The 26,755-nt window shown below is 32.8% G+C and overlaps 1 protein-coding gene across 10 annotated transcripts in view; it reads left to right on the forward strand.

Annotated features, from left to right (window-relative positions):
- Window positions 1-26,755, forward strand: part of RGS7 (regulator of G protein signaling 7) — a 677,137-nt gene that overhangs the window by 510,118 nt on the left and 140,264 nt on the right. For 8 of the 10 annotated variants that reach the window (XM_051993522.1, XM_051993520.1, XM_051993516.1 and 5 more), the window contains one exon: window positions 20,932-21,038. The exons of the other annotated variants lie outside the window; for them this stretch is intronic. In XM_051993522.1, the coding sequence (XP_051849482.1) occupies window positions 20,932-21,038 (107 nt within the window). The remainder of the gene's footprint in view (window positions 1-20,931; window positions 21,039-26,755) is intronic. 10 annotated transcript variants of the gene reach the window in all.

The raw sequence follows: 26,755 nt of genomic DNA on the forward strand, positions 1-26,755 counted from the left end.
TAGCCAAACCAATCAGGGTGAAAAGAGAGAAAGAAAACTATAGACCAATTTCACTAATGAATATTGATGCAAAAATCTTAAATAAAATATTAGCAACAAAATTACAGAAAGTCATCCCCAGGATAATACATCATGACCAAGTAGGATTCATACCAGGAATGCAAGAATACTTCAATATTAGAAAAACTAAGAGCATAATCAGCTATATCAATAATGAAATTAACAAAAATTATATGATTATCTCAATAGATGCAGAAAAAGCATTTGATAAAATCCAACACCCATTCTTAGTAAAAAACACTAGCGTATAGGAATAAATGGACTTTTCCTTAAAATAATCAGTAGCATATATTTAAAACCATCAGCAAGCATCATATGTAATGGTTATAAACTGGAATCATTCCCAATAAGACCAGGGGTGAAACAAGGTTGGTCAATATCACCATTACTATTCAATATTGTATGAGAAATGTTAGCTTTGGCAATAAGAGAAAAAAAAAGAGATTAAAGGAATTAGAGTAGATGAGGAAATCAAAGTTTCACTCTTTGCAGATGATATGATAGTATACTTAGACAACCCTAGAGAATCAACTAAAAAACTATTAGAAATAATTCCCAACTTTAGCTTATTTGCAAGATAGGAAATAAATCCATATAAACTATGAGCATTTTTACATATTATCAACAATGTCTAGCAGTAAGAGATATAAAATGAAATTCGATTAAAAATAACTGTCAATAGTATAAAACATTTGAGAATCTATCTGCCAAGGGAAAGTCAGGAACTATATGACCATAATTACAAAACACTTTCCATACAAATAAAGTCAGATCTAATCAATTGGGAAAATGTCAAGTGCTCATGGGTAGGCCAAATGAATATAATAAAAATAACAATCTAAGTTAGCTTAGATTAACTACCTAAGTTAATCTACTTATTTAGTGCCATACCAATAGAACTCCTAAAAAAATATTTTACAGATTTAGAAAAAGTAATAACAAAGTTCATCTGGAAGAACAAAAGGTCAAGAATTTCAAGAAAATTAATTTTAAAAGTGCTAATGAAGGTGGCCTAGTTGCGCCAGATCTAAAACTATTTTATAAAGCATCAGTCATCAAAACCATGTGGTACCGGCTAAGAAATAGAGTAATCAATCAGTGGAATAGGTTAGGCTCACAGGAAAAAACACTGAATAACTATAATAATCTAGTGTTTGACAAACCTAAAAATTCGAGCTTTTGTTAAAAGAACTCACTATTTGACAAAAACTGTTGGGAAAATTGGAAACTAGTATGGAAGAAATTAGGACTTCACCCATACCTAACACCACATACTAAGATAGAGCTAAATTGGCTCATGATTTAAACATAGAGTGATATTATAAGAAAATTAGAAGAACATAGGATAATTTCTCTCTCAGATCTGTGGAGAAGGAAGGAATTTATGTCCAAAAAAGAACTGGAAGTCATACTTGAATGTAATGGCCTGAAGCTCAGGTTGATGCACTGAGGTCCCAAGCACGTGAGGCTAAATAGTAATTGGACCATACTCTGTTAATGTATGTGTGGAGAAAGAATGACCCCTGCCCACTTTGTTCAAGTTTTGATGTGTTGTATAGGAAATGACATAAAGATGATTTTGGTGGGTGGTGAGGAAGAGGCAAAGAGAGAGGCAGAGAGACTGCTGGCCAGATTCATGGCACGGCTGCACGCATTCCTATTGCCATCCCCCTTCATCTCCACAAAGAATAGAGATTGAAGATTTTCCCTTAATCTGAAGTCCTGACTCTGGCTGATTTTAAAATATGTGGTCATTACACTTGAACCCCAGATAGATACTTTTGATTATGTTAAATTAAAAAGGTTTTGTAGAAACAAAATGAATGCAGACAAGATCAAAAGGGAAGAAACAAATTGGGAAATCATTTTTATATTTAAGGGTTCTGATCCTCATTTCCAAAATATATAGAGAATTGACTCAAATTTATAAGAATTCAAGCCATTTTCCGATTGATAAATGGACAAAGGATCTGAACAAACAATTTTTAAATGAAGAAATTAAAACCATTTCTAATCATATTGGGAAGGTGCTCTGAATTACTATTAATCGAAGAGAAGTAAGACAACTCTGCAATTCTATTACATACTTCTCAGATTGGCTAAAATGACAGAAAAAGATAATGACAAATGTTGGAGAGGACGTGGGAAAACTGGGACACTAACACATTGTTGGTGAATCTGTGAACAAATTCAACCATTCTGGAGAGCAATTTGGAAATATATTCAAAAAGTTATCAAACTGTACATACCCTTTGACCCAGCAGTGTTTCTTCTGGGCTTATATCCCAAAGAGATCTCAAAGGAGAAAAGGGACCCACATCTGCGAAAATGTTTGTGGCAGCCCTTTTTGTAATGGCAAGAAACTGGAAACTGAGTGGATGTCCATCAATTGGAGAATGGCTAAGTTATGGTATATGAATATTATGGCATATTATTGTTTATAAGAAATGTTCAGCAGAATTATTCCAGAGAGGCCTAGAGAGATTTACATGAACTGGTGCTAAGTAAAATGAGCAGAACCAAGCGATTATTATGCAAGAAAACAAGACCATATGACAATTAATTCTGATGGACATGGCTCTCTTCAACAGTGAGATGATTCAAACCAGTTCCAGTTGTTCAGTGATGAAAAGAGCCATCTAAAACCAGAAAGAGGACTGTGGCAACTGAGTGTGGACCACAACATAACATTTTACTCTTTTTGTTGTTATTTGCTTGCATCTTGTTTTCTTATCCATTTACTTTCTTTTTCTGACCTGATTTTTCTTGGGCAGCAAGAGAACTACATAAATATGTTTATACATATTGGATTTAACATATATTTTAACATGTTCAACATATATTGGATTGCTTGCCATCTAGGGGAGGGGTGGGGGAAAGGAGGAAAAACATCTGAAACACAAGGCTATGCAAGGCTATGCAATGTTGTCAAATTATCCATGTATATGTTTTGAAAATAAAAAGTTTTAAAAATTAATAAAATAAAATAAAATGGAAAGAATAATTTCTCTATCACTTGAGTAATTAATATTGGCACATAAGTTGCAATTATTTTGTGGTAGTGATTTTGCAAATAAATATCATTAACACTAAAATATGAAATGATAAATACTCCATAAAAATAGCATTTATTTTAGCTGTTTTGTATGATCAAACTTATTCTTTCAAATCCTTTCTTTGCCCTTTTCAGTATTATCTGTGAACCTGTGGTATGCTAGTGTCAGTTCATACTGGCTTATAAGATTAAAAGGTAATTTTTCATCGTAAGCCTTGGAATCATCATCAAAATTTAGAATCAAAACAGGCTACAAATTAGCATTTAATTTATTATTTCATTGATTGCTAGATTTATGAAAATGATAAAGAAAATGTTAATAATAATACAGATTAAATTTAAAGATGTATCATACATATATCCCTTATACCCCCATTAGAGAGCTGGTTGTTAAATATCTACTAGTTTATTTTGTCCTGTCATCCATCCTTCTATATAGTTACACCTTTCTACTTCTTTATTCCTAGAGAGCATAAGACATTTCAGGAAAAAACAAAGAATACTAGGGCATTTTATTACTTCATGTTTATTTTAAAATAAATTATAAAAAAATTATAAAAATAACCATAGATTACTTTATATATGTATTCTATACTCGGTTTTTTCATAGCAAAATTTTCATGTATGCTGATTTTAAGTTAATCATTAAAATTTAAAACAAAAACAAGTGCATATAGATCTGATAAACACATCATATGAATTAAGAATGCAATGTTTTGAATTTATGGTTGCTTACATCTATTTTAATGTGGATTTTTAAATAAGGAAAACAATACTTATATGACCAGCAATGAATGTAAGTAAAGGGAATCAAATTAAAAGATTGCTAATAAGCCTTTCAAAAGAAATCCTTTAACCATTCTTTGAATGGGGTTATAGGAAATAGCAAAAAAAATAATAAAACGCCGAAGAAAAAGTAGACTACCCTTCATTTTATAAATATTTGCTGGGTTACATCTCTAAATTGCATACAATGATTCCAGATGGTCCATGTAAACATTCAAGCCTTATCTATATGGCCTGATTATTTAGTTCTATCTTGCAGTTCTGTATGATGATGGTAAAAAATAGTGTATTCATTTGGTCATTTCAGGTATGTATGTCTCTTTGTGATGCCATCTGCAGTTTTCTTGGCAAAGATACTAAAATGGTTTGCCATTTCTTTCTCTGGATGAGGAACTGAGGCAAACAGGATTAAGTGATTTGCCCAGGATCAAACGGCTAGTAATGTCTGAGACTAGATTTGAACTCGTGAAGATGAGTTTTCCTGATTTTGGGCCTGGTACTTTATCCAGTGTACCACCCACCTGTTCCCCTTTCCCCCCAAAACAGTACTTATTCCTCTTTGTGAAGAAAAGTTAATTTTGATATTGGGAGGTGATAGTTTGACACCTTACATGAATAAAACTGTTTCTCTAGTACCAAACTTGGCACAAAGTAGGAGCTTAATAAACGCTGATGTTATATATACTATTTATATAACATTTAAAAGTTGAATTCATTAATGTTTTAACAGTGTTAGATAACATACTTTTGGATAAGTGAAGTATTATGTATCATGGTAATGCCTAGTACTTGTAGGATCCTTTAACAACAATAATGCATGTCACCACCCAGTCACACATATAATTATATATATGCATATGTTTTACATGTATGTATATAGAGAGATAGATAGATATATACACACACAACAACACATACTACTTATCTCATTGCAATCTTTTGAGTTTAGGAGGTTAGGTTAGTCTGGAGGTTTCAGAGCTGTCTCCTCAAGTTTCAAGGTAGATTTGTGTTACAAAAGCAGAAGGGAGAAAAAAAAAATAATTCCCCAGGTCTATATTAGGTTCACATGGTAACCATTTTTTTGCAGATTAATATATTTGTTTCTCTTAATTTGCTCATAGTTTGAAAGTCAACAACAAAAAGAAACTTTAATTTGATGGTAGATTTGTTGCTGCATTTTATTTAGTTGTGTGGGTGAAGAGAACAATAAATGTACAGGAAGATTAATTAGCGATTATTTTACACAGAAGCATAATATTGCCCTGCCATCTGGTGTGCCATTATTGAGAGGACAATCTTGATGGATTACTCATTAAATTTTCCTTTTTCCTACATTCTTATCCAAGACTGTCAGAAGTTCTCTTCATATTGTGTAGGGTGAATAATTTTGATCCAGTATAGAAGCAACAAGACAACAGTGAGAAGAGTGGTCCCATGAGAGATAAGTATGCCAGGGCCGGCCAAATAGATTTTAATCTCAATAGCATCACTGAAAAATTTTGGAATATTTATACAAGCTATTTTATTTTTATATTTGGCCAAAGGGAGAATGACTCTCTGAGATCTAATATTTTGAAAACTCATGGAATTCCTTTTAAAATAGATCAATATGTTTAACTTTCCAAAGCAGAGATGTTGAATTTGTTTTTATTGGAACAATTTTTCCCCTTATTATAGTACACTGGTATTAAATAATACAAGAAAAAAATTTTAGGGCATTAGAGATAGATTACATAATGTTTGTATTCATCTTATCCAACCATTCTGTCTTTTGGAGAGACAACATGGTATAGTAGAAAGTACATTGAATTTGAGGTGAGGAAAGACCTGGGTTCAAATATTGCCTCTGTGTGACCTCAGACATTCTCTAGACCCTACTTTACAAATCAGCAGAAATAAGAACACAAGTCAGAATGTTGCCTCTAACTCATACTGGCTATGTGGGCACATCACTTAAAACACAGATGTTTCTGTTAGATTGTAAGTTCTAGGCTGAGAACTGAAGAGTAGAAGGAGTTTCCTTCACCAGAAGTTCTCTTTATGAATACTAATATGAATTTTAATGAAATAAAATGTCTTATACTTAAACATACATGCACACAATTTATAAATAATGTACATGCATGCATTTACATAAGCACACATCTATGTATATGTATATTTTTGCACTTGCACATATATGTATGTATGTGCACATTTGCATATAATGCATGTATATGCTTACATATGTATTGTGCATATATTTATATAGGGAGAAGACAGAGACAGAGAGAGAGAGACAGAAAGAGAAGGAGAGAGAAAGAGAGAGAGAGAGAGAGAGAGAACGAGAACGAGCTACTATTTGCAGTACCAAAACTTATGGGTCTTGTAGGAAGATGAGATTTTCCCAAATGGAAGTCATAGAAGACTCAAAGCAGTTTAGCCAGGTGAAAAACTAAGAAGAACATTTTTTGAAAGGAAAAATTACAAAAATCAACTTGTGAAAAAGCATAGTCACACAGATATTTTGATTGGAGACACACATTTTTTTGAGGAGTAGATAGAAAATTGTCCTTAAGGTGAATATTCTGAGAAAATCCGTTTAAAGCCAGAGCAATTATTAAGATAACAATAACAATTCAGGACATTGTAGTATACCAGCTCATTTGCATATGACCTTTTAGAGTTCTAAGTTAATAACTGACACAATCAAAATAACTTTGAGGGGACCATGAGAAGTTTATGCAAAGACTGTTGTTTTCATATCTGACTGAATGATGAATTTCTTGACTTAAATTAGATTATGTTATTCACCACTAGGAAACTCTGAGGCACTAGAAGATCTAAGAAATAAGAAATTTGAAAGAATATATAGAAAGAGAAAGAAAAAACAAAAGAAGTGAGAAAGTAAAAAGTACAGGAGGAATCATAAGAAACCAAGGACAGAAGGCTCAGACGGCTTCCAACTTAGACAACAGATTTTTCAACTGCTTTGTTGGGAACTTGCTAATTGGAAAAGAAATATTTTTCTGATTGGCTGGAGCGAGGTTAGAGCAGTTGATGGAAGCTCTTTGGAAGAGAACAGAATACTGCTACAATGTGAAAGGCTATTGGGAGTATTGCTCTCTAGAGACATCTGTAAAGAAAGAATGGAGAATACTCTCAGGTGTCTCTATATTATTTCCTACTGCCTCTAATAGCAAAGATACAGAGTTTATGTTTATTCTGTTTTGAGTCGTGCTTTGCTAGGAGAAGAGGTTTGGAATTGATTGGGCAAAGGAGAGTCCCTCATTATTTCTGATCATGCAAGTTGATATTTTTCTCACTTGAGGACAATGCATTTCACTGAAAGAGCATGACACTTTTCTCAGTGTCCTGTTAAGAGAAAAAGTTGAAAGGGACAGCCATTGATTCTTTAGTTTTTGAGTAGAAGAGGAGTGACATTTCAAAGCAGGAAGTCAGTAAGTCAGGAATTCAGGTTAAGGGAAAAATCTTCAATCTTTATTCTCAGTAGAGGTGAGGGGGGATTGCGATAGCAATATGGGCAAGAAGGATTGCGATAGCAATATGGGCAGCTGCGACAGGAAGCCAGCTAGCAGAGGGGGATTGGAGGTGAAGGATGGTCACAATAGCAATGTGAGCAGCTGTGTCAAGACACCAGCCAGCAGTCTCTCCTTTCGCTTCCCTTTCCATGCCACTGCCTCCACCCACCAAAAACATTATTTCCTATACAACACATCAGGACTTGCACAAAGAGTGGGCGGGGGTCATTCTTTCTCCAGGCATATATATTAATAGAGTATGGTCTAATTACTATTTAGCCTCACGTGCTTGGGACCTCAGTGCATCAACTTGAGCCTCAGCTCATTACAAGTAAGGACCAGGAACATAACAAGTGCTAAAGAAGAAGCTTTGTATGGTGAAGGGACCAAGTACTTCAAGAACTTCAGTCCCAAGTTGTGAGTTTTCTAGGGCATTTAAAATCCACACACATGTCTTCCTGTTAGATTTCTACATGTGAGCCAATTCTCTCCCCATTGACATTGGATGATTAGTGGGAGGGTACAAATTTGGTATATATATATATATATATATATATGTATAGACTGGTTATTAATGCTTTTATCTTCTAATAAGTAACTGTGCTATTTGATTAGTCTTCCCTTAGATAGATGTTATTGTCTTATAGATATATAGACAAATTTGGTTTATATATATAGACTGGTTATTAATGTTTTTATCTTCTAATAAGTAACAGTGCTATTTGATTAGTCTTCCCTTAGATAGATGTTATTGTCTTATAGATATATAGACAAATTTGGTTTATATATATAGACTGGTTATTAATGCTTTTATCTTCTAATAAGTAACTGTGCTATTTTATTAGTCTTCCCTTAGATAGATGTTATTGTCTTATATAGACAAATTTAGTTTATAGCTAGACTGATTATTAATTTTTTTTTATTTTTTAATGAGTAACTGCTATTATTATTAATAATAATATTATTATTAAGTTGGAAGACTCTGAGTCTTCTGTCCTTGGTTTCATATGGTTCCTCCTGTGCTTTTTTCTTTCTCACTTCTTTTATTTTTTTCCTCTTCCTATATATTCTTTCAAATTTCTTAGATCTTTTAGTGCCTCAGAGTTTCCTGGTAGTGAATAACATAATCTTTAACTCAAGAAATTCATCATTCAGTCAGATATTAAAACAACAGTCTTTGCATAAACTTCTCATGGTCCCCCCAAAGTTATTTTGATTGTGCCAGTTATTAACTTAGAACTCTAAAAAGTCATATGCAAATGAGTTGTGTAATATAATGTCCTGAATTGTTATTGTTATCTTAATAATTATTGCCTTTTTGTTTTATTTAATACACATTATGATCATTATTTCCATTTATTTCATAAATGTTCTGTATTTAAGAATTAATGTTTGCATAGTGACAGATTCTGTATAAATTAGAGAAACATAAATGGGAGCTCAGAACCTGTAGTGAGTAGTAGGAATGTATCCCCATCCCTCCCCATCTCAGGTTTCTTTCGAAGATCTTGAAAGAGGTTCAAACCATAGTCCTCTTGAGGTGACAGTATAGAATCCCTTTTTTGGAGATTACTCAATCTTCCCATTAAGGAATTGTACAACTGTTGTGTTATACCTACCAACTCTGTGGTGTACCTAAGAGTTCTTGAATTCAAAGGTCAAACTCTCCCTAATTTTTTTTTTTATTCAAGAGTTGTTGTAGAAAAGCATAGCAAGACAGGCATAATGATATGGATTAAGACTAGGGTATTACATTACTAGATGAAAAAATACAGAAAACAGAAGACTCACTCTACATAGACAATCCCCATGGGTTATCAGCTCACCTATCTACTTATTTTTGTTTTTATTTTTTAATCCTGTTTGTTCATAATTGAACTGCAATGGCATTATTAAGTCTTATTCCACAGAAACTTTTACCAGCTCTGGTTTTGATCTGGCACAGTTTGTTCTCCTTAAGCAGACTTGTGGCTACTTGCTCCCAAGGTACCTTCTCCATTCATGCAAGACTTTGTAGTATAGATATTAAATCATTTAGCCCAGCTGCACCTCAGAATTCTCAAACTCAGTCTAAATATCTGGCAACAGGAATCTTAGACATATATCTGTCTAAGCATCTATCTTATCTTATGCTTCTACTTTGTATACACTTTTGTCCTAATCAGACTAAACCACTTCAGATGAGGCTTCTATCCTTTCATTTCTCAGTATCTTTGCTCATGATATTCCTTATAGTGTCATCTTCTCCCTTCCCATATATTGAAATGTGCCCCATCTTTTAAAGTCTATTTGACAAACTTTTAGTCACAATAGCATTGTGAGTTATTGTAAATGATAATAGCAATAAAAACCCCATGAAAACTTTTTTGAGCCCTCCCCTTCTTTCTCTCTTTAAGTCCCACTTACCAGTTCATTTTTGCCTTTTATATTCACTTACTATACTGGAATTATATATGGAAACATCTTATCATTTAGCTAGATAGTCCTTTTCTGGAAGCAGGGATTAAAATCAGGTGATAAGACCAAATCAGAAAGACTGGCAATTAGTGGGGGAGAGGGGGTTTGACGTAGGTAAGGTACATATTTTTTAAAAATCTAATATATGTATACATATTTATACAATTATTGTGCTGCGCAAGAAAATTCAAATTAAACCAGTAAAAAAAGAAGCAAAATAAAATGCAAGCAAGCAACAATGAAAAGAGTGAGAATGCTATGTTGTGAATCACATTCAGTTCCCACAGCCCTCTCCCTGGGTATAGATGGCTCTCTTCATCACTGAACATGGGAACTGGTTTGAATCATCTCATTGTTGAAAAGAGCTACGTCCATCAGAATTGATCATTGTTATAGCCTTAATTATTGCCATGTATAATGATCTCCTGGTTCTACTCATTTCACTTAGTATCAGTTCACGTAAGTCTCTCCAAACCTCTCTGAAATCATCCTGCTAATCATTTCTTACAGAACAATAATATGCCACAACATTCATATATCATAATTTGTTTTGCCATTCTTTAATTGATGGGTATCCATTCAGTTTCCTCTTTCTTGGCAATCAGCGTTCAGGGTGGTATATTTCTAACTTTGCTTTCAAGGTTCCCTATGTCCAGGAAATCATTCAATTCAATATAATTGTTCCCTACTCTTCAAATTATCTTTTATTTCTTATGAACAAATATTACACACACACATATACACATGCTGTGTGTGTTATTTCCTCTGATAGAATTCAATAATTTTAGTGAAGGGATCATTTTCTTTTTGTTTTTGTTTCCCCCATGCCTACCATATAATTAGAGACTTAATAGATACCAATATATATGTCTGATGATTATTGATTAAAAGACATTTCAATGTGAGTTACTGTCAACTAGGTACATATAAAATTTCCTATATTCTATGTTATCAGAAGACTGTATATTTTTTGAAGGGAGGAGAGATTTTGTCTCCCTTTAAGTGACCTTTTGAAATATATTCAAGTGGCTATCAGTTGTGCTGAGGAAGAATTTCTTTGTTGTATTCCAGTTTTACAGGCACAGAGAGAAATTTGAATATGTAGAATTTAGATGGCATACAATAAGATGGCAGTTTGTTAACTATCAAGTTATTCCTTTTGGTTCTAAATCTATAATTCTAAGATTTACCAAAGTTTAATTAAAATAGGTACAATGCCACATGTAAATATGAAGAGCATGTGCAGAGATTTGATTGTTTTATGGAAGAGGAGGAAGGATTTCTGAAACTTTCAGCCTTTGACCTGTGAATGGAAATAAATTCCTTGTTGGTTTTCAAGTATACTCTAAAGTCACATTTTCCACTGTACCAGACTTTCAAATATAGTTAAATTTGGAATTGTAAGGGTTAAAAAGCATCTAGGAGCAGGGAATACAGTTCAAGGCATGTGGGAGGACCTGAGGGATGAGGGATGAGATACCAAGTCATAGGGGAGTCCTTTGTGGAGGTAGGGCATAGCCCCAGGAGGTGGTGTCTGACCCCAGGTATCACATCTCCTTGCTTAGTGCTCTCCATGTCTAGCATGCCTCCCTCCCTCTTCTTGGGCCAATCCCATGATGCCAGGTTCCTAGAGGACCTCCTCCTCCCCCAGATCCTCAGGGGGGTATAAATATGTGCTATCTAAGAATAAAGTTCTCTTTTGCTTCATCAGACTCCTGAGGGTCTGTCTCTATGGGATCCAGGTTTGTGCCCAAAGACGGGTAAATGTGGCCTAGCTGTGCCATTGATGGACGGGCATTAAGAGTAGCTCTAAGGGGATATACAAGTTTAGGATAGCATTAAGGGATGCTACAGGAATTTTATGAGAAGGTAAAACTTCCCTAACATACCAGGGGAGGAGCTAACATACATTCTCTTTAAGAAAAACTGAATATGAGATAGTCAAAAAAGCAATGACTTTAAATTTAGAATCAAAGCAAAATATCTGAGTTGGAATTCAAGCTGTACTATTTACTGTCCATATGATGCTATGAAATTTGCTTTATCTCCTTAGGACTCAGTTTCCTTATCTGTAAAATGAAGAGTTTGGACTAAATGACCTCTGGGTCTTTCAGTTCTTAATTGATGATCTGATATGTTGGCTATTCCTTGCAGTTGTGGTTATATTCATAGCATTCATAACTAAGTTATATTCATAATTAAGGCTAATGCTATGCCATGTGGCAATTAATTCACAATCCACTTTTGAAAGGGCCTAGGAAAAAGTAAAGTTTTTTTAGTTCTCGATTAAATATAAATAGCAAAATACTCCTATGATTCATAATTTCACTTGTGAAATTATTCCACTAAAGTAGCTTGCAAACTCTCTAAACTTTAGTTGATAATCTTTTCAGAATCATAACTTGCATGCATTTTTGAACAAGAAACTGACTCCAATGGGACACATTTTCTCCTTAAGAGGGAATATTTCTTCTCCACAGTGAGCAGCACCCCATACCTAACTGTGCTATTTTCTCCTCTGTCTTGTAGGGACATGAATATATTCTTGGTTCAGCAAACTCAGGGTTCTGGTACCACTGTACCATTTTCTCTTTTCTGCTGCACATCTTCCCCAATTTCTCAAAGTTGAGAGGCCTGAAATCTCTGAGAGATGGGCTACCTCATCTTGAAGTGTCCCTGAAGCCACAATTGGATAGTTTTATACAACCACTGCATTCTTCTCACTACCTCATCTTGCTCAGCTATTATTGCCACAGATGAAAGTATACCTAGCTATAACCTGTTGCTGTGACATCATTTGCTATGGCCTAAGTGTGTGTGTGTGTGTGTGTGTGTGTGTGTGTGTGTGTGTGTGAAAGCCATCAATTAATAGACAGTGCTGTGGTGATGAAGCTTTTTTTTAAAATTAGTTAAACTTTTGAGTTTCAAATTCTATCCCTTCCTTCCCACCCTTTCTGAGATGATAAACAAAACAGGTTATATACATGCAGTTATCTAAAACATTTCCATATTATTTATTTTGTACAAGAAGATTCAAATAAAAGAAAAAAAAGAGTGAAAAATAACATGCTTTAATCTGTATTCAATCAATATCTGTACTTTCTCTGGAGGTGAAAAGCATTCTTTATAATTAATCCTTTGGGATTGTATTGGATCATTGTATTGCTGAGCATTGTTAGGTCATTCACAATTTATTGAATAGTATAAATTACTGTGTAATTTGTTCTGTGGAACTATGGAAAATGTTCTCCTGGTTCTGTTCACTTCACTATGCATCAGTTCATGTAAGTCATGTAAGGGGTTTTTCTGAAATCATTCTGTTTGTCCTCTCTTATAGCATAATAATATTCCATTACAATAATATACCACAACTTGTTTAGCCATTCCCCCACTAATGAGTATCCACTTGATTTCCGATTCTACGCTACCACAGAACTATTATCAATATTTTGTATGAATAAGTACTTTTCCCCATTTTTTGGGAAGTGTTTGGAATATAGAGAGCATGTATCAAAGAGCATGCCCTGTTTTATTCTTTGGGGCATAGTTCCAAATTATTCTCCAGAATGGGTAGATCAGTTCATAACTCTATCAAGAATATATTAGTATTCCAATTTCTCTACATCCATTCCAACACTCAACATTTCCATTTTTGTTATATTAGTCATTATGTTAGGTATGAGATTACCTATGTTAGGTATGAGATTTTTCTGGTCAATAGTGATTTAGAACATTTTTCCATATGACTATAGATGGCTTTGATTTATTCATCTGAAAAATGCCTGTTCATAATTTTTGTCTATTTATGAATTGGGCAATGATTTGTATTCTTATAAATTTGTCTTGGTTCTCAATATATTTGAGAAATGAGGTCTTTCTCAAAGATACTTGTTACAAATTTTACCTCAGTTTTCTGCTTTTCTTATACTTTGCCTGCATTGGTTTTGTTTATGTAAAACCAAAACTTTTTTTTTTATTTTCAATAACAAAAATTATTTATTTTACATTCCATATTTCTCTCTATATCCTTTTTGGTCCTAAATTTTTCCCTTATCCATACATCTGATAGGTAAACTATTCCAATGCTCACTTAATTTGCTTATGGTGTCATCCTTTATGTATCCATTTTGATCTATTCTTGGTATATATGTAAGATGTTGATCTAGACATGGTATGTCCTATTGTTTTCCAGTTTTTCCAGATTTTAAAAAAATAACATATTTTTGTTTTGAAAACTTGGATCTTTGGGATTATCACATATTGGATACTACCATTATTCACTATAATGTAATTTGTACCTATTCCATTTATCTATCCCTCTATTTTTTAGCCAGTACTGGATTGTTTTGATAATTATTAGTTTATAATGGTGATAAAACTCTTCAGATGTATCTATACTGGTTCCTAATAGATACATATATAATGTATTACTGCAGATCTTTCTTATTTCCTAAGATCAACCAGAGCTTGTTTTTCATTAGCTTAGATTAATAAAGCAAAAGCAAACAAACAAACAAAAACTCTGATATCTCAGACTAAAACTTTAAGAGAGGAATTATCATAAACCGCAGAGAATATTACAGAACCTTTGCCAGGTGAAAAGCTGAAAGTTTCAGAAATCCTGTCCCCACTTCCATAAAACAATCAAATCTCCTCAAATGTTCCTCCTTTTCAAATGTTCTTCATTTTTACAGATGGCATTGTACCTGATTTAATCAAACTGGGAAATCAAAGGATCATAGATTTAGAACTGAAAGGTATAACTTGATAGTTGACTAATTAAATTTGATTACCCATGAAAGTCAGAGATTTTTCTGAAAGGCAAAAGAACAGTTAGCTTAATCAGAAATTATTGTGAAAGTAATCAAGCTGAGAATGGTGGTGGCAGATATGCAAATTTCATTGTCCTAGATCACTTCCAGATCCAGTTTGGAGCATGTAATAAATGTCTGGGAGAAATTCATCCTTTCTCACCCACACCATCACACTTATCCCACTCACCCTCACTGTCCCCCATCAAAACTTGAGTTAAAAATAAAGTCCAAAGAGAAAGCTTCCAAAGTTTGAGGGAAGTGATAGATTAAAAATCTCACCATTTTAAAGTCCTCTTTCTTTATTTGTTCAGTATTTATCTTTTGTCCCTTTATTTCAATACTGCCCTCTATTCTATCATCTTTTTGCTAGCTAACTTGAGATATAAAGTCAATTTTTGAGATGGAAGTTTCAATTCCCAGTTGATAAAAGTCAATTCTTTAACAGGTACTTTCTAATTACTCATAGATTGAATGAGAAGGCATTCTATTAGCAAAACCCTAATATAGAGGCATAGAGCTAACTACATTTAAAATTGTAATATGAGAATGTATGAAAAAACCCACTTTTCAAAAGTCCTATTATTTTGATTATTATTTAAGTCTATTGAAACAGGGTATAAAACTGTCAAAGAGATTTGTTGCTTAGCAATATATACAGGATGTTCTAATCTAATAAAATTAAAATATATTAATTCTGTTAAAATTTACTGAAGATTAAAATACGTTAAGTCTCGTGGAACACCTTGTATATTGTCACCAATTTTTAAGGGAGAAAATTGAATTAACTGAAAGGCTGTGATATCTCCATCTATAAACTGGTGATCTGGTTGAGATCTATTCTGAAATTCTAACCTGATATCACATAATGCAATAGCATAGGCTATTAGAGACTGTGAAGTAAAATGGATTTAAAGATTTAACCTTGCTCTGATTTCTAATCTATCCCATGATTTCTTAACTATAAGTCAAATAAAGTCTAGCAATACATGGACACTGGAAGAGAGAAGCTGACAGGGTTGCAGTAACCTTGATGATTTTTCCCAAAAGATCTTTGGTCTAGAAACATTAACTGAATAACTAAAAGTACTAATAGCTGTTGGGCTATTTCTGTGGCCATCAAGAATTTTTCTATAAGGTTTTGAACAGACTCACATAATTTTATAGAGGGAAATTTAAAAATGTGAAAAGAGATAGGGGTATCTTTTTGTAGATTGACTCTCATTTGAATATGAGATATTTGAGTGCAGGAGTATGGGCAGCTATATCTGAGTTTAGATAGCTTATATTTGCTGCTGCTGGTTTTGATAAGATGAATCTGTCGATGCTGAATGTTTATAAGGAATATTCTCTTCAGGACAACTTGCTGGGGTAGCTGCTCTGTTGATTTATCAAATTCTGGCTTTTTTTTTTTACAAGAATTCTTATTGTATTAATAAGTTATGGTGCTTCAGTACCTAAGATGGTAAACATATTAAACATAATGTTAGATTGTAAAGAAAATAAACAGGAAGTTCAACATAATAAAAATAATGTATGATGAATTTGATCTTGCTCAAACCAAGAGAGATCAAGAAATGAAAGCCCAAGCAATCTTCCTAAGACAAAAATAGGTGAATAGGATATATTTATAGCAGGGAGGAACACAATTATATTTTGTAATTTCCTACAAAGTCTCAGGTTGAAAAAGGCTCATTTCTAATGGTGGAATGCTAGCAACTGTACCCTCCTTATTTATTATCATCAGTGCAGCATTGGGAGAGTAAGTTTCTAATGTCATACCAAAAAGATAGTAGAAAAGGTAGACCTATAAGCCATATTTTCTGATTCCTGGTCAAATATTCTTTTTACCATACTGCTTCATATACTGAAAATGCTTAAAAATTCACTGATTATCCTCATAATGATGGTCATGAAACTAAGAAAGTACCTATAAACTCAGGATGATATTAGACCATGTGTATTTTTAATGTGCATCTAACCAGATGTCATGATTCCCAACATTTACTTGTATAAATCAGAAGATATCAGATCTTTGGGAGTTATTATTTTACAACCATTAGAGCTTAAAACTGAACTAAGACTTATAAAATATATTACATTTAACTTCTTTTCACCTTATATAAATATAGCCATCAGAGTAATTTATCTGTACTTCCTATGATATTTAGGATACAATTCCTTCCATAAATTTGATCCTATTTCATTAGTCAACAAATTTCTCCATAGTAGAAGTTCAAGATGGGCATACTTTCTAGTAATGTATATTTAAAATTTACATTACTCTGGCTTGACTACCTCTTACAGATATATTGAAAAACACTGGGAATTCCATAGGACTATAAGTTGAATTTTGCATGTAAAGGAGATTATAAGGGGAGAAAAACAGATACCATCCTTCTTGTCCCCAAAGATTTGAAAGTAATGGAAAACTTTTGCACAGAATCAGTAAAGTATTGCATAAATAATAATCTGTAGGTGCAACTTACTTTTGTATTTAAAAGATCTACAATTGCATCAGTATGGACATTTACCTCCCCATGCAGATCATATCTCTACATGGTAGAAAACAGTCTTCATAAATTCCTGTATCTGAAAAAGGTCATTACCAACATTGTAGAAATGAACCTCTTTCTGTATATACCTTTCCTGGGATGACTTGCACATTGATGGGTCATATCTGAAGACATTCCAGTTGGGTAGGGATTTCTAGAGCTCTGATAGTATAACTTTTGAGAATTACATCACCTTCATCTTGTGATAAAGCACCAAAATTGGATTTCCGCAGAGGAAGATATGAAAATGTAGATATTATTGGTACGCACTTTGGGTTTAGATTTTGTTTTAGTATTCATGAATATGAAAATTAATGTATTCATATTCAAAAATAGCTCTCCATTTACTTAGTATAGTAACAGAACCCTTATCTGACAGAGTTAGAGTTATGTCAACTTTGCAGATACCCTTAAGACAAACCATGTTAATGACTACTTACTTTAGGCTGTACCTATTAACTTAGGGTCCACAGTCATATAATTGGTATTTGAATCTTATTTCTTCTTATCAGTGGAAAGATCTCTATCCAAGTCCCTATATAACTTAGGTTTAGCACATACCATTTTTCTTCATTGATTCCTGATGGACAATATCCCTAGATAAGAAGCATTTTGTGCAGGACAGCTAGATGGTGCAATAGATAGAGCACTTGCCCTAGAGTCAGGAAAATCTGTGTTCAAATGTGACCTCAGATACTTAACACTTACCTTGCAAAAAAAAAAAAAAAGATAGCCATCATCTTTCACTATATAAATATTTGAAGCATAGACTAATGTTTCAACAAATAGCCAAGAGCAGGACTGCATTTTAAATAATATTTATTTTTCAGCAACTACATGTAAAACAAATTTTAATGTTCCAACAAATAATCAAGATCAAGGGCTATATTTTTCTAAAATTTCCCCAATTTCACATAAAACAGGTTTTAATGTGTTTTTTTTTAATTTTGAGTTCTAAATTCTTTCCTTTTCCTTGCCTAACCTCCTTTTTATGACAAGCAATTTGATATAGATTATAAATATGCAATCATGTAAAACATATTTTCATATTAGTCATTTTCTGAAAGAAAACTAACAAAAAAGAGAAAGAAAAATTTTTTTAATAACTTTTTATTGACAGAACCCATGCCAGGGTAATTTTTTACAGCATTATCCCTTGCATTCACTTCTGTTCCTATTTTTCCCCTCCCTTCCTTCTCCCCCTCCCCCAGATGGCAAGCAGTCCTTTACATGTTAAATAGATTACAGTATATCCTAGATACAATATATGTGTGCAGAGCCGAACAGTTCTCTTGTTGCACAGGGAGAATTGGATTCAGAAGGTATAAATAACCCGGGAAGAAAAACAAAAATGCAAGCAGTTTATATTCATTTCCCAGTGGTCTTTCTTTGGGTGTAGCTGCTTCTGTCCATCTTTGATCAATTAAAACTGAATTAGCTTTCTTTATCAAAGAGATCCACTTCCATCAGAATACATCCAAAGAGAAAGAAAATTAAAAAAGACAGTGAAACATGGTGTGGTATGGTCTGCGTGCAGATTCTACCAATTATTTCTCTGGAGGCAGATAACATTTTTTTTGTCATGACTCCTTTGAGATTATCTTGGATAATTAATTGTATTGCTGAAAATATCTAAATCATTCACAGTTGTTCATTGCACAATATTGCTGTTACTGTGCACAATGTTCTCCTGGTTCTACTCACTTCACTTTGTAAGTCTTTCCAAGCTGTTTATGAAATCATTCAGAAAAGCTGTATTTGTTTGGAATCCTGTGAATGAATGGATTAAAAAAAATTTATTACACACTTACCTTGTGTAAAGCACTGTAGTAAATGTTGTGAACAAAAAATAGCAAAATAGAGATAGTTCCACTATCTCAAGCAGCTCACATTCTAATGGGAGAGACAATACATATAAAAAGTTTCCTTTGCAAATGAAGTAAAAAGATCTCACAATCCTTAGGATGCAGCAGGAATTTTCCTCAACTTTCAATCCAAGATTTTAGGTCTATCATACAAAATAAATGGAGTAGGGAACAGTAAGACAAGAAAAATCCAGATAGAATCATTCTGAGTTATTTCAAATTCACCTCTGTCTTCTATTTGAAATTTATGTACATATATATGCATGTCTGTGTATGTCTCCATGTATATATGCATCTACACATATATAATGCATATGTGTATAAATTTACACACAGTCAATTCTTGTCATCTTGTCATTTATAGTAATGTTCTATAAAGCTACTGAAGTATTGCTCTTGGTGGAAATACAGGAATATCCTGCAAGCCTCTGGTCAAAACATTCAGGATAATATTTTTCAGAGTGATTTCATGTACAGATCAACAAATCACTTCTTCCCTTTTTTCTGGACATACCTTATTGTTGATTCATAAACATTGAACTCATAGCCAACAAACAACACTATAACTCATGGCTGAATGGAATAGATCTAACATCCATTTTCCCCATAAGGCACATCACAATTTTCTTGAGATTAGGAACACTACACATCCAAAAATATGCTTGGGGCTAATTTTAAATAGTGAAATCACTAATAAAAAGGACAACATTGAGAAAAGTTAAGTAGACTAAAAAGGACATATTTATAGTATGAAAGCTAAAAGAAAAACCCAGTGTCCTCATGTTTGACCCCAGATGCAAAACTGCATATCAATAACTTGGATTCTATTTGTCCTGTACGTTTCCAGGATTAATCATGATAGTGGCACACAAGTATTGATTTGGGGATTCCTAATGAATTTTAGCAAATAGATGAATTGTATGTTTGGAATACACGCAAAAAGAGATTTGCCTAAACAAGAATGAGAACATATATATATGTTTACCTGTTTCTCTTTCTCACCTGTCAGTTCTGCTACCTGTTATTTGCAGGGAACAGGATGAACAGTAAAGGGGCTGAGCAACATGTTGAGGGGACAGGGTGAGTTGAGCCAAGGAAATGACAATACAAAACAAAGATGGTCACCAGTAGTGAAATTCACACATCTTCTGCCATAAAACATAACAATGTGTTGTATATAGGATGAAAAGATAGAGTTGCTTGTGGGTGAAATAATTTAGAGTCTATTTCTCTTGTCCCTGAGAACATCACTATGTTATAACAAAAATAAAATAACTGATATCAATATTGATAACCTTAATCCATGAAGAAAAGATTAAATTTATTTTCAGTATATTTTGTTTAGACAGGCATATCTTTGGAAAGATTCTCCTTAAAAAAAAACAGTGAAAGTTTTAAAAAATGGTCTATTTTAAGGGCTATGCCTCTGCTATCTGGAAAATGGTTTCTCCCCTAGGAAATTCATACTTTATAATAAATGTGCCATTACTCTAAATAATTTTCACATGTGGAAGGTGATTAATGAAAAGGCAAAATGGGAGGAAGATATTTGTCAACTAAATCTAGAATACAGAATTTATGATGAAATGAGAAGACAGTTGGAGGTTGCTTCATGTTGAAATCTGATTAATAGAAGCAGCAATCATGTCAGTACCTTCTCTTATGAAATCAAAGATATAATATGCACAAAGCAATGCTTTCAGAATGCCAAAGATTTAAGTTTTACTGTGTGTTCAGAGATATTGAGAAGAACTGATACATTTCTGTAACTCAAATATATAAAAGTCTTTGTATATTCTTTTCTTTCTTTTCATGAAACAGTGGAAGCTCTCCATCTGGGAACATTAATGGCTGCCCATGGTTATTTCTTTCCAATCTCAGATCATGTTCTCACATTAAAGGATGATGGCACATTTTACCGATTTCAAGTAAGTATATTACAAATGTATTTTAAGCAGCTGATGGGAAGTTTGTGGATTTTTAAAAGAGCACTTGTGAAAATGATCATTTGTTTTTTTGTTTTTCCAAACATTTTGTTTTTCCAAGTAAAAGTACCTTTTACTTGGAAAAGTTAGTGATGATGATAATTAATAATTAAGAAATAGAAAACAAAACTTATTAACATATACAGAGAAAGAAGAATTATGCCTAAGGAAGCAAGAGAGGTGATTTGAGGAAAGTCAAATGCTTTATTATATTTAAATAAAGAGCTTGAGGCCAATGCAGACAGTGATTTGATGGCCTTCAAAAGGTAGAAATTCCCCTATCTATGAATGGGGGACTGAGAGAGAGACAGACACACAGACACACAGAATGAGAGAGAGACAGAAAGAGAAAGGGAGGAAAGGAGAGGGAGAAGAAGGGGGAGAGGGAGGGAGGAAAAGGGAGAGAGAGAGAGAGAGAGAGAGAGAGAGAGAGAGAGAGAGAGAGAGAGAGAGAGAGAGAGAGAGAGAGAGAGAGACAGAGAGAGAGAGAGAGAAGGAGGGAGGGAGAAACATTCTCCCAAAGTGATAATAGCTCCCTTGTTCTCCCCCCTCCCCACTTCCTCCATATTCATCTGAACCATTTTCAAATGATGCAAGTGGGCCCATTGTAATTCTTTTTTTCCACTAATGGGTGTTCTATCTAACTTCATTTAATGTGCAGACATTTGCCACTTCAGTCCACTTGAGCATACTTGGAGCAAATGATGTATATTCTGTGATAGAATCAGACATGATGAGTCAGGAATCACTGATTAGAGGATTGAAGTTTGCAGAAATAAAACATACTGATAATCCCAAAGGTCAAAGTTTGAGATTGACTGCTTTCATTAGTGAATTTCTGGAAATTATGTCTTGCAATCCAAATTTCAGATATCATTTATGATGCTGTTTTGAGAAGCCTGAAAAGCAGGACACTGTGTCTAAGATGCTCACTAAAAAGAAATCTGGGAACCACTTGTCTAGGAAAGCCAGGCAACCAAAATAGAAATGGAAAGAAAAATTTAAAGATTTTTTTCTATCAAAAGGTTTTGCACTTATTGTTCAAAGAACAGTTGGAACATCAGCAAAGGGAATTCATAATGCTTTTTCTCTTTGTATTTCAGTGGTATCTGGTTTAGTCAGCATGGTTGCTCATATCTCGATATTTACTTAATTGAATTAATTTGCATAAAATCATCCTTAATTGTTCAGAAATCTGAATTTTTAAGGAATGAAATTTGTATTGTCATTTTTATTAATTTTGAGTAAACATAACTAAAAATAAAATAAGCTTTTATTATTACTGCAATGCCTGTTTAAAAAGATATTTCAATTGGCATATAGTTGTTTATGTATTGATGGATTTTCCAAAGTGCTTCAAAATAGCCAGTTATCTTCAGATTGTTGAGTATATAACTTTAGATTTAATTCATGGGATCATAGATTTAAGCTGAAAGAGGTTTTTATGGGTCATCTTGTCTTGTCCCTTTATTTAAGAATCAGAAGACCATAATCCATAGAGGGTAAATGCCTGGCTCATGATCACATGGCCAATAAGTAATATAGGGAGATGCAAGTTGAAGCCTACTGACTGTAAATCCAACATGTTTCTATCAAATCACAGCACCTTAGAGGCATCAAGCTTGATGGTGTCAAACCCAAATAGAAACAAGAACCAGTAACCTTTAGAAAAGGATTACTATGGGTTGCATATTGAATTCATTTTAAAAGTTATTATTATCAATGTTTTATTGTATTTTATTTGTTTTGTTAAAGATTTCCAAATTATATTTTAATATGATTCAGGGAGTTTTGTGGGCTTGTTAGCTCTCTGCTTGATACAAAAACTCAATCAGAACCCTCACTTTATAGATAAGAAAACTATAGCTAACTTCCCATTTTTATAATAGAACAAAAGTAGACAAATTCCATTTAAATATATCACAAATTTTAAATTAATGTTGTCTATTTAGTTAGGATTCATGATATGGTTTTAAAAAATTTGGATGATTTGCTCTCTACCTTGCCCATTATGATATCACAGTTCTAAAAATCATTCTAAAATAAAAAAATATATATATATATATATATATAAATTCTAATTGATGGACTACTTATATTGAAAGATATATGTAACAACAAAAATGCATTAAAATACATTAAAATAACTCATACATTTGAGTTTGTTAAAATCATTGGTTTGTGTCATTTGGTGATTTTTGCCATCCTCCTCCAAAGGCGTTTAAGAAGAGCAGAATGCTTATGGAAGTATCTGTAAAATCCCCTTTTCCATATTTTAAAGTCTGAGCATTTTGGGCATCTTTTGCATTTTCTCTAAATTTCAAACTGTTGAGCCAACATTCTGATATAGCTAAATGTCATTTTTATCTGACAAATTCTGTGTACTTTTCACAACTTTCATCACATTCAGATGTGTGCAAAGAAGCATTAAGCAATTGCTGAAGGTGTTTAGATACAAATTTATAAGGTTATGAGAGGTTAACACTCCAAATTAAAGCATCCCCCACATTCACCTCTCACCTTGTTATGCCCTTAAGATTTGATGGAATTATAATGATAGATGTTTCCATTCTAAAACCTTCAAAAGCTTTTTTTCCCCTCACACAATAATTTGAATTTTTCTTTAAAATTACCTTCTCTTGAAAATTTAAAAATCCAATAGTTTTTCCACATGAATTCAAAGGGCAATACCTTTAATAACTCATGAGCAATGAAAATGAGTTTTCAAGGACTGGCTGATCCCATATCTCTAAACTTTATTATACTCTTATCAAAATACACACAGAATAATTAAAGTAGTTGTGAAAATAACCATATTAGAATGTATTTGTGAAATGTTAACAAATTCAATAAAATACAATAAAGCATAGATAATATTAATATGCAGATTTCTAAATCAGGATGCAGCCTCTAAGAATCGTTATGTGTCATTTAGTGTTCTTCATTGTTTTAAAGATTTTCTAGGATTTAAAAAGGGAAAAGTGAGTTCAAAGAATGGGATATATATATATATATATATATATATATATAACATGATCAAAACATTGGAGACTTCCCTTCTAATTAGAACTATTATTCCTTTATTGGAGAATGATGGTTGATATGTTTAATATTTCTTATTAATGAAGTCACAGAAGAGGCCCAAATACAATACTATGCAAAATTGCTTTATGTTCAATTTTTCTTACTGAAAATATACCCCCTTTATCATTAACATGAGTCCCCCTCTATCTGTTTCTTAAAATAGAATTTATGATATCTGGGAAGTCATTGCATGTCCTTTTCAGGGAGATAGTCATCAACGAGATATTTACAAAGGGATATAATGATCAAATAGATATTACGATGGTTGCCCTTATACCCAGGGGACAAATATCCCCCTTTTTTTAATGTCACTGATCAATAAAGTAAAATTAGTTTACAAATGATAAATGGATGTCTTCATACTTTGGTCCATTTGGTGGGTACATTTCCTTTGTTAGCTACTAATCTGATTCGCACCATTATCTTCTCCCCCTAGTGTTTTGGGGCATACTTCTAGACAAAATAGACATCTGTTTATTGCTTTTCACTAAAGCCAAAATCCAGGAATGTCCCACAGCAATTCTGGCAAATACTACTTTCAGTAAATTCAAAGTGCTGGCAATAATTTGGTACACCATTGTTCTGATGGCACCATACCAAAACATTTGCATTTTCTTCCTTCATCAACGGAAGGAAAGAGCAGCTTTTTCCTACTGCACTATCCAATATTCATTTAGCAAGATACCCCTTTGGGTTTTTTGGTAAAATGTCAGCCAATTCTATTAAAAAAGTAACTTTTAACTTAATCCCATGGTGACAGAAGATGACACACTTTGTAGGATCTCATAGCTATATTTCTAGCAATTCCATTTTTTTTTGTGAATTGGACAATATAGGAATTAAACTTGAAAGAACAATTTCCTCAATAATGCCCAAGGCATTGATTTAGTAAGAAAAATAATAATTGTAAAAATATTTTTGTATTAATAGTTTTTGAATGAGAAGTAATGGACTATAAGGAAAAAGATAGTTTTTTTTTTCTTTTTAATGGTTCTTATTTAAGACATTGAAATGAGGTCATCATTTTATAAAATAATTAAACACGAGTACTCAAATTATCATCAGTAATCTCACATGACAATGAGTCATAATATTTAGTCATTGTTATCTGTTTTCCTCTTTTTTGGGGTGTGGAGGGGTCAGTTAAGTTGATGCAGTAAAGTTCTTTTTGTATTTTTTTAACTGAATAAGAAGATAGAATTCTGGTTACTGAAATGAAGTTAATTCATATTCCATTTCCCATCAGTGCAGAAATTATTGAATATAAACCAAAACTTGAAACATATAGATGTCATGACTGGAATTATTCTATTTATTCTGCACTCCTAGAACTTGACTGCTATACTCGGTCCCCTCATATAATATTTACTGAAGAAAGGTCATGAAATTGACAGGCACAGTGGAGAAAAATGGAAGTCATTAAAGACTATATTTCAGAATGTTTTCATTTGCTCAGAAGTAAAAATAAACAAAAATGCCCTTGATTAGTGTCCTGAAAGGAAAAGAAAAAAATAATTGGAATACTTCTCCTTTCATCTTAGCCTATTGAATTTGAACTTGATTCCAAAAGTCTTTAGAAGAATAATTTTTAAATTGCTATAGATTGATGATTTATAGTAATGTAAATATGGAAATGGGACAAAGGTAAAGTTTTCAATTAATATTAGAGATTTAAGAGGCCAAAAGTGCGAAGAAGACTGAGGTCCTAGTAGTTCACATATTAGTATGAAATAAATGTACATAGAATTAGAAAAAATATTATATGCTTGTATCAAATTTATGTATTATAGTCATGTCATCCATCCTACAAGACAAATTTTGACATTTGGTTATAATATTTTTGATATCAAGGATATTAAAGCTCTTTGGGATATGTTGCCCTGATTAGTATAGTGCTGTCTACAGGTGAACAATCATTGAATATTGATAAAGATGTTATTTGAACATTGAGTTCCAGTAACAATGTAATAACAATATTATTTCCCAAGTATCAATTTTTATTGTTGAACCTCAGATCTCCAAACCATTTCAGTATGGTTATGCAGATAGACCTTCTATGTAAGAGCTGTAAAATATAGAGCAATCATAAATGAAAAGGCATTTTGAATTTAAAGTGAAAAAGCGAGTTAGTGACTCTTTAAGTGAAAAAACAACATAGAATTTCAAGAATAATTTGTATGTCATCATTGCTACTTTGGAAAAACATTTTGCCTACCTATTCCTCATGTTTTGGCAATAATGTTCTATGAGAATCAAGTGACAGATTCAAATAATGTTGCAAAGTACAAAATTATTTTACTGTTTCAATGAGAGTGACAATGTCAAAACTGGAAGAAACATCAGAGGTCATTTAGTCCACCCCTTCATTTTATGGATTAGAAAGTAATGACCCAGAGAAATAACTTATACAAGATTATATAGTATCAGAGTCAAGTCTAATTCTGTTTTTGTAACAACAATTATTTTTCTTTTCTTTTTCTTTTTCTACTCTTCTTATCTTTTGTTTTTATTCTTCCTTTTATTTTTTCTTTATTTCCTTATATATTTATTTTGATTCTTTAAATACCTCATCAGAC

The sequence above is a fragment of the Antechinus flavipes genome, chromosome 4 (assembly GCF_016432865.1).
Source record: "Antechinus flavipes isolate AdamAnt ecotype Samford, QLD, Australia chromosome 4, AdamAnt_v2, whole genome shotgun sequence".
In the NCBI taxonomy this organism is placed as follows: domain Eukaryota; kingdom Metazoa; phylum Chordata; class Mammalia; order Dasyuromorphia; family Dasyuridae; genus Antechinus; species Antechinus flavipes.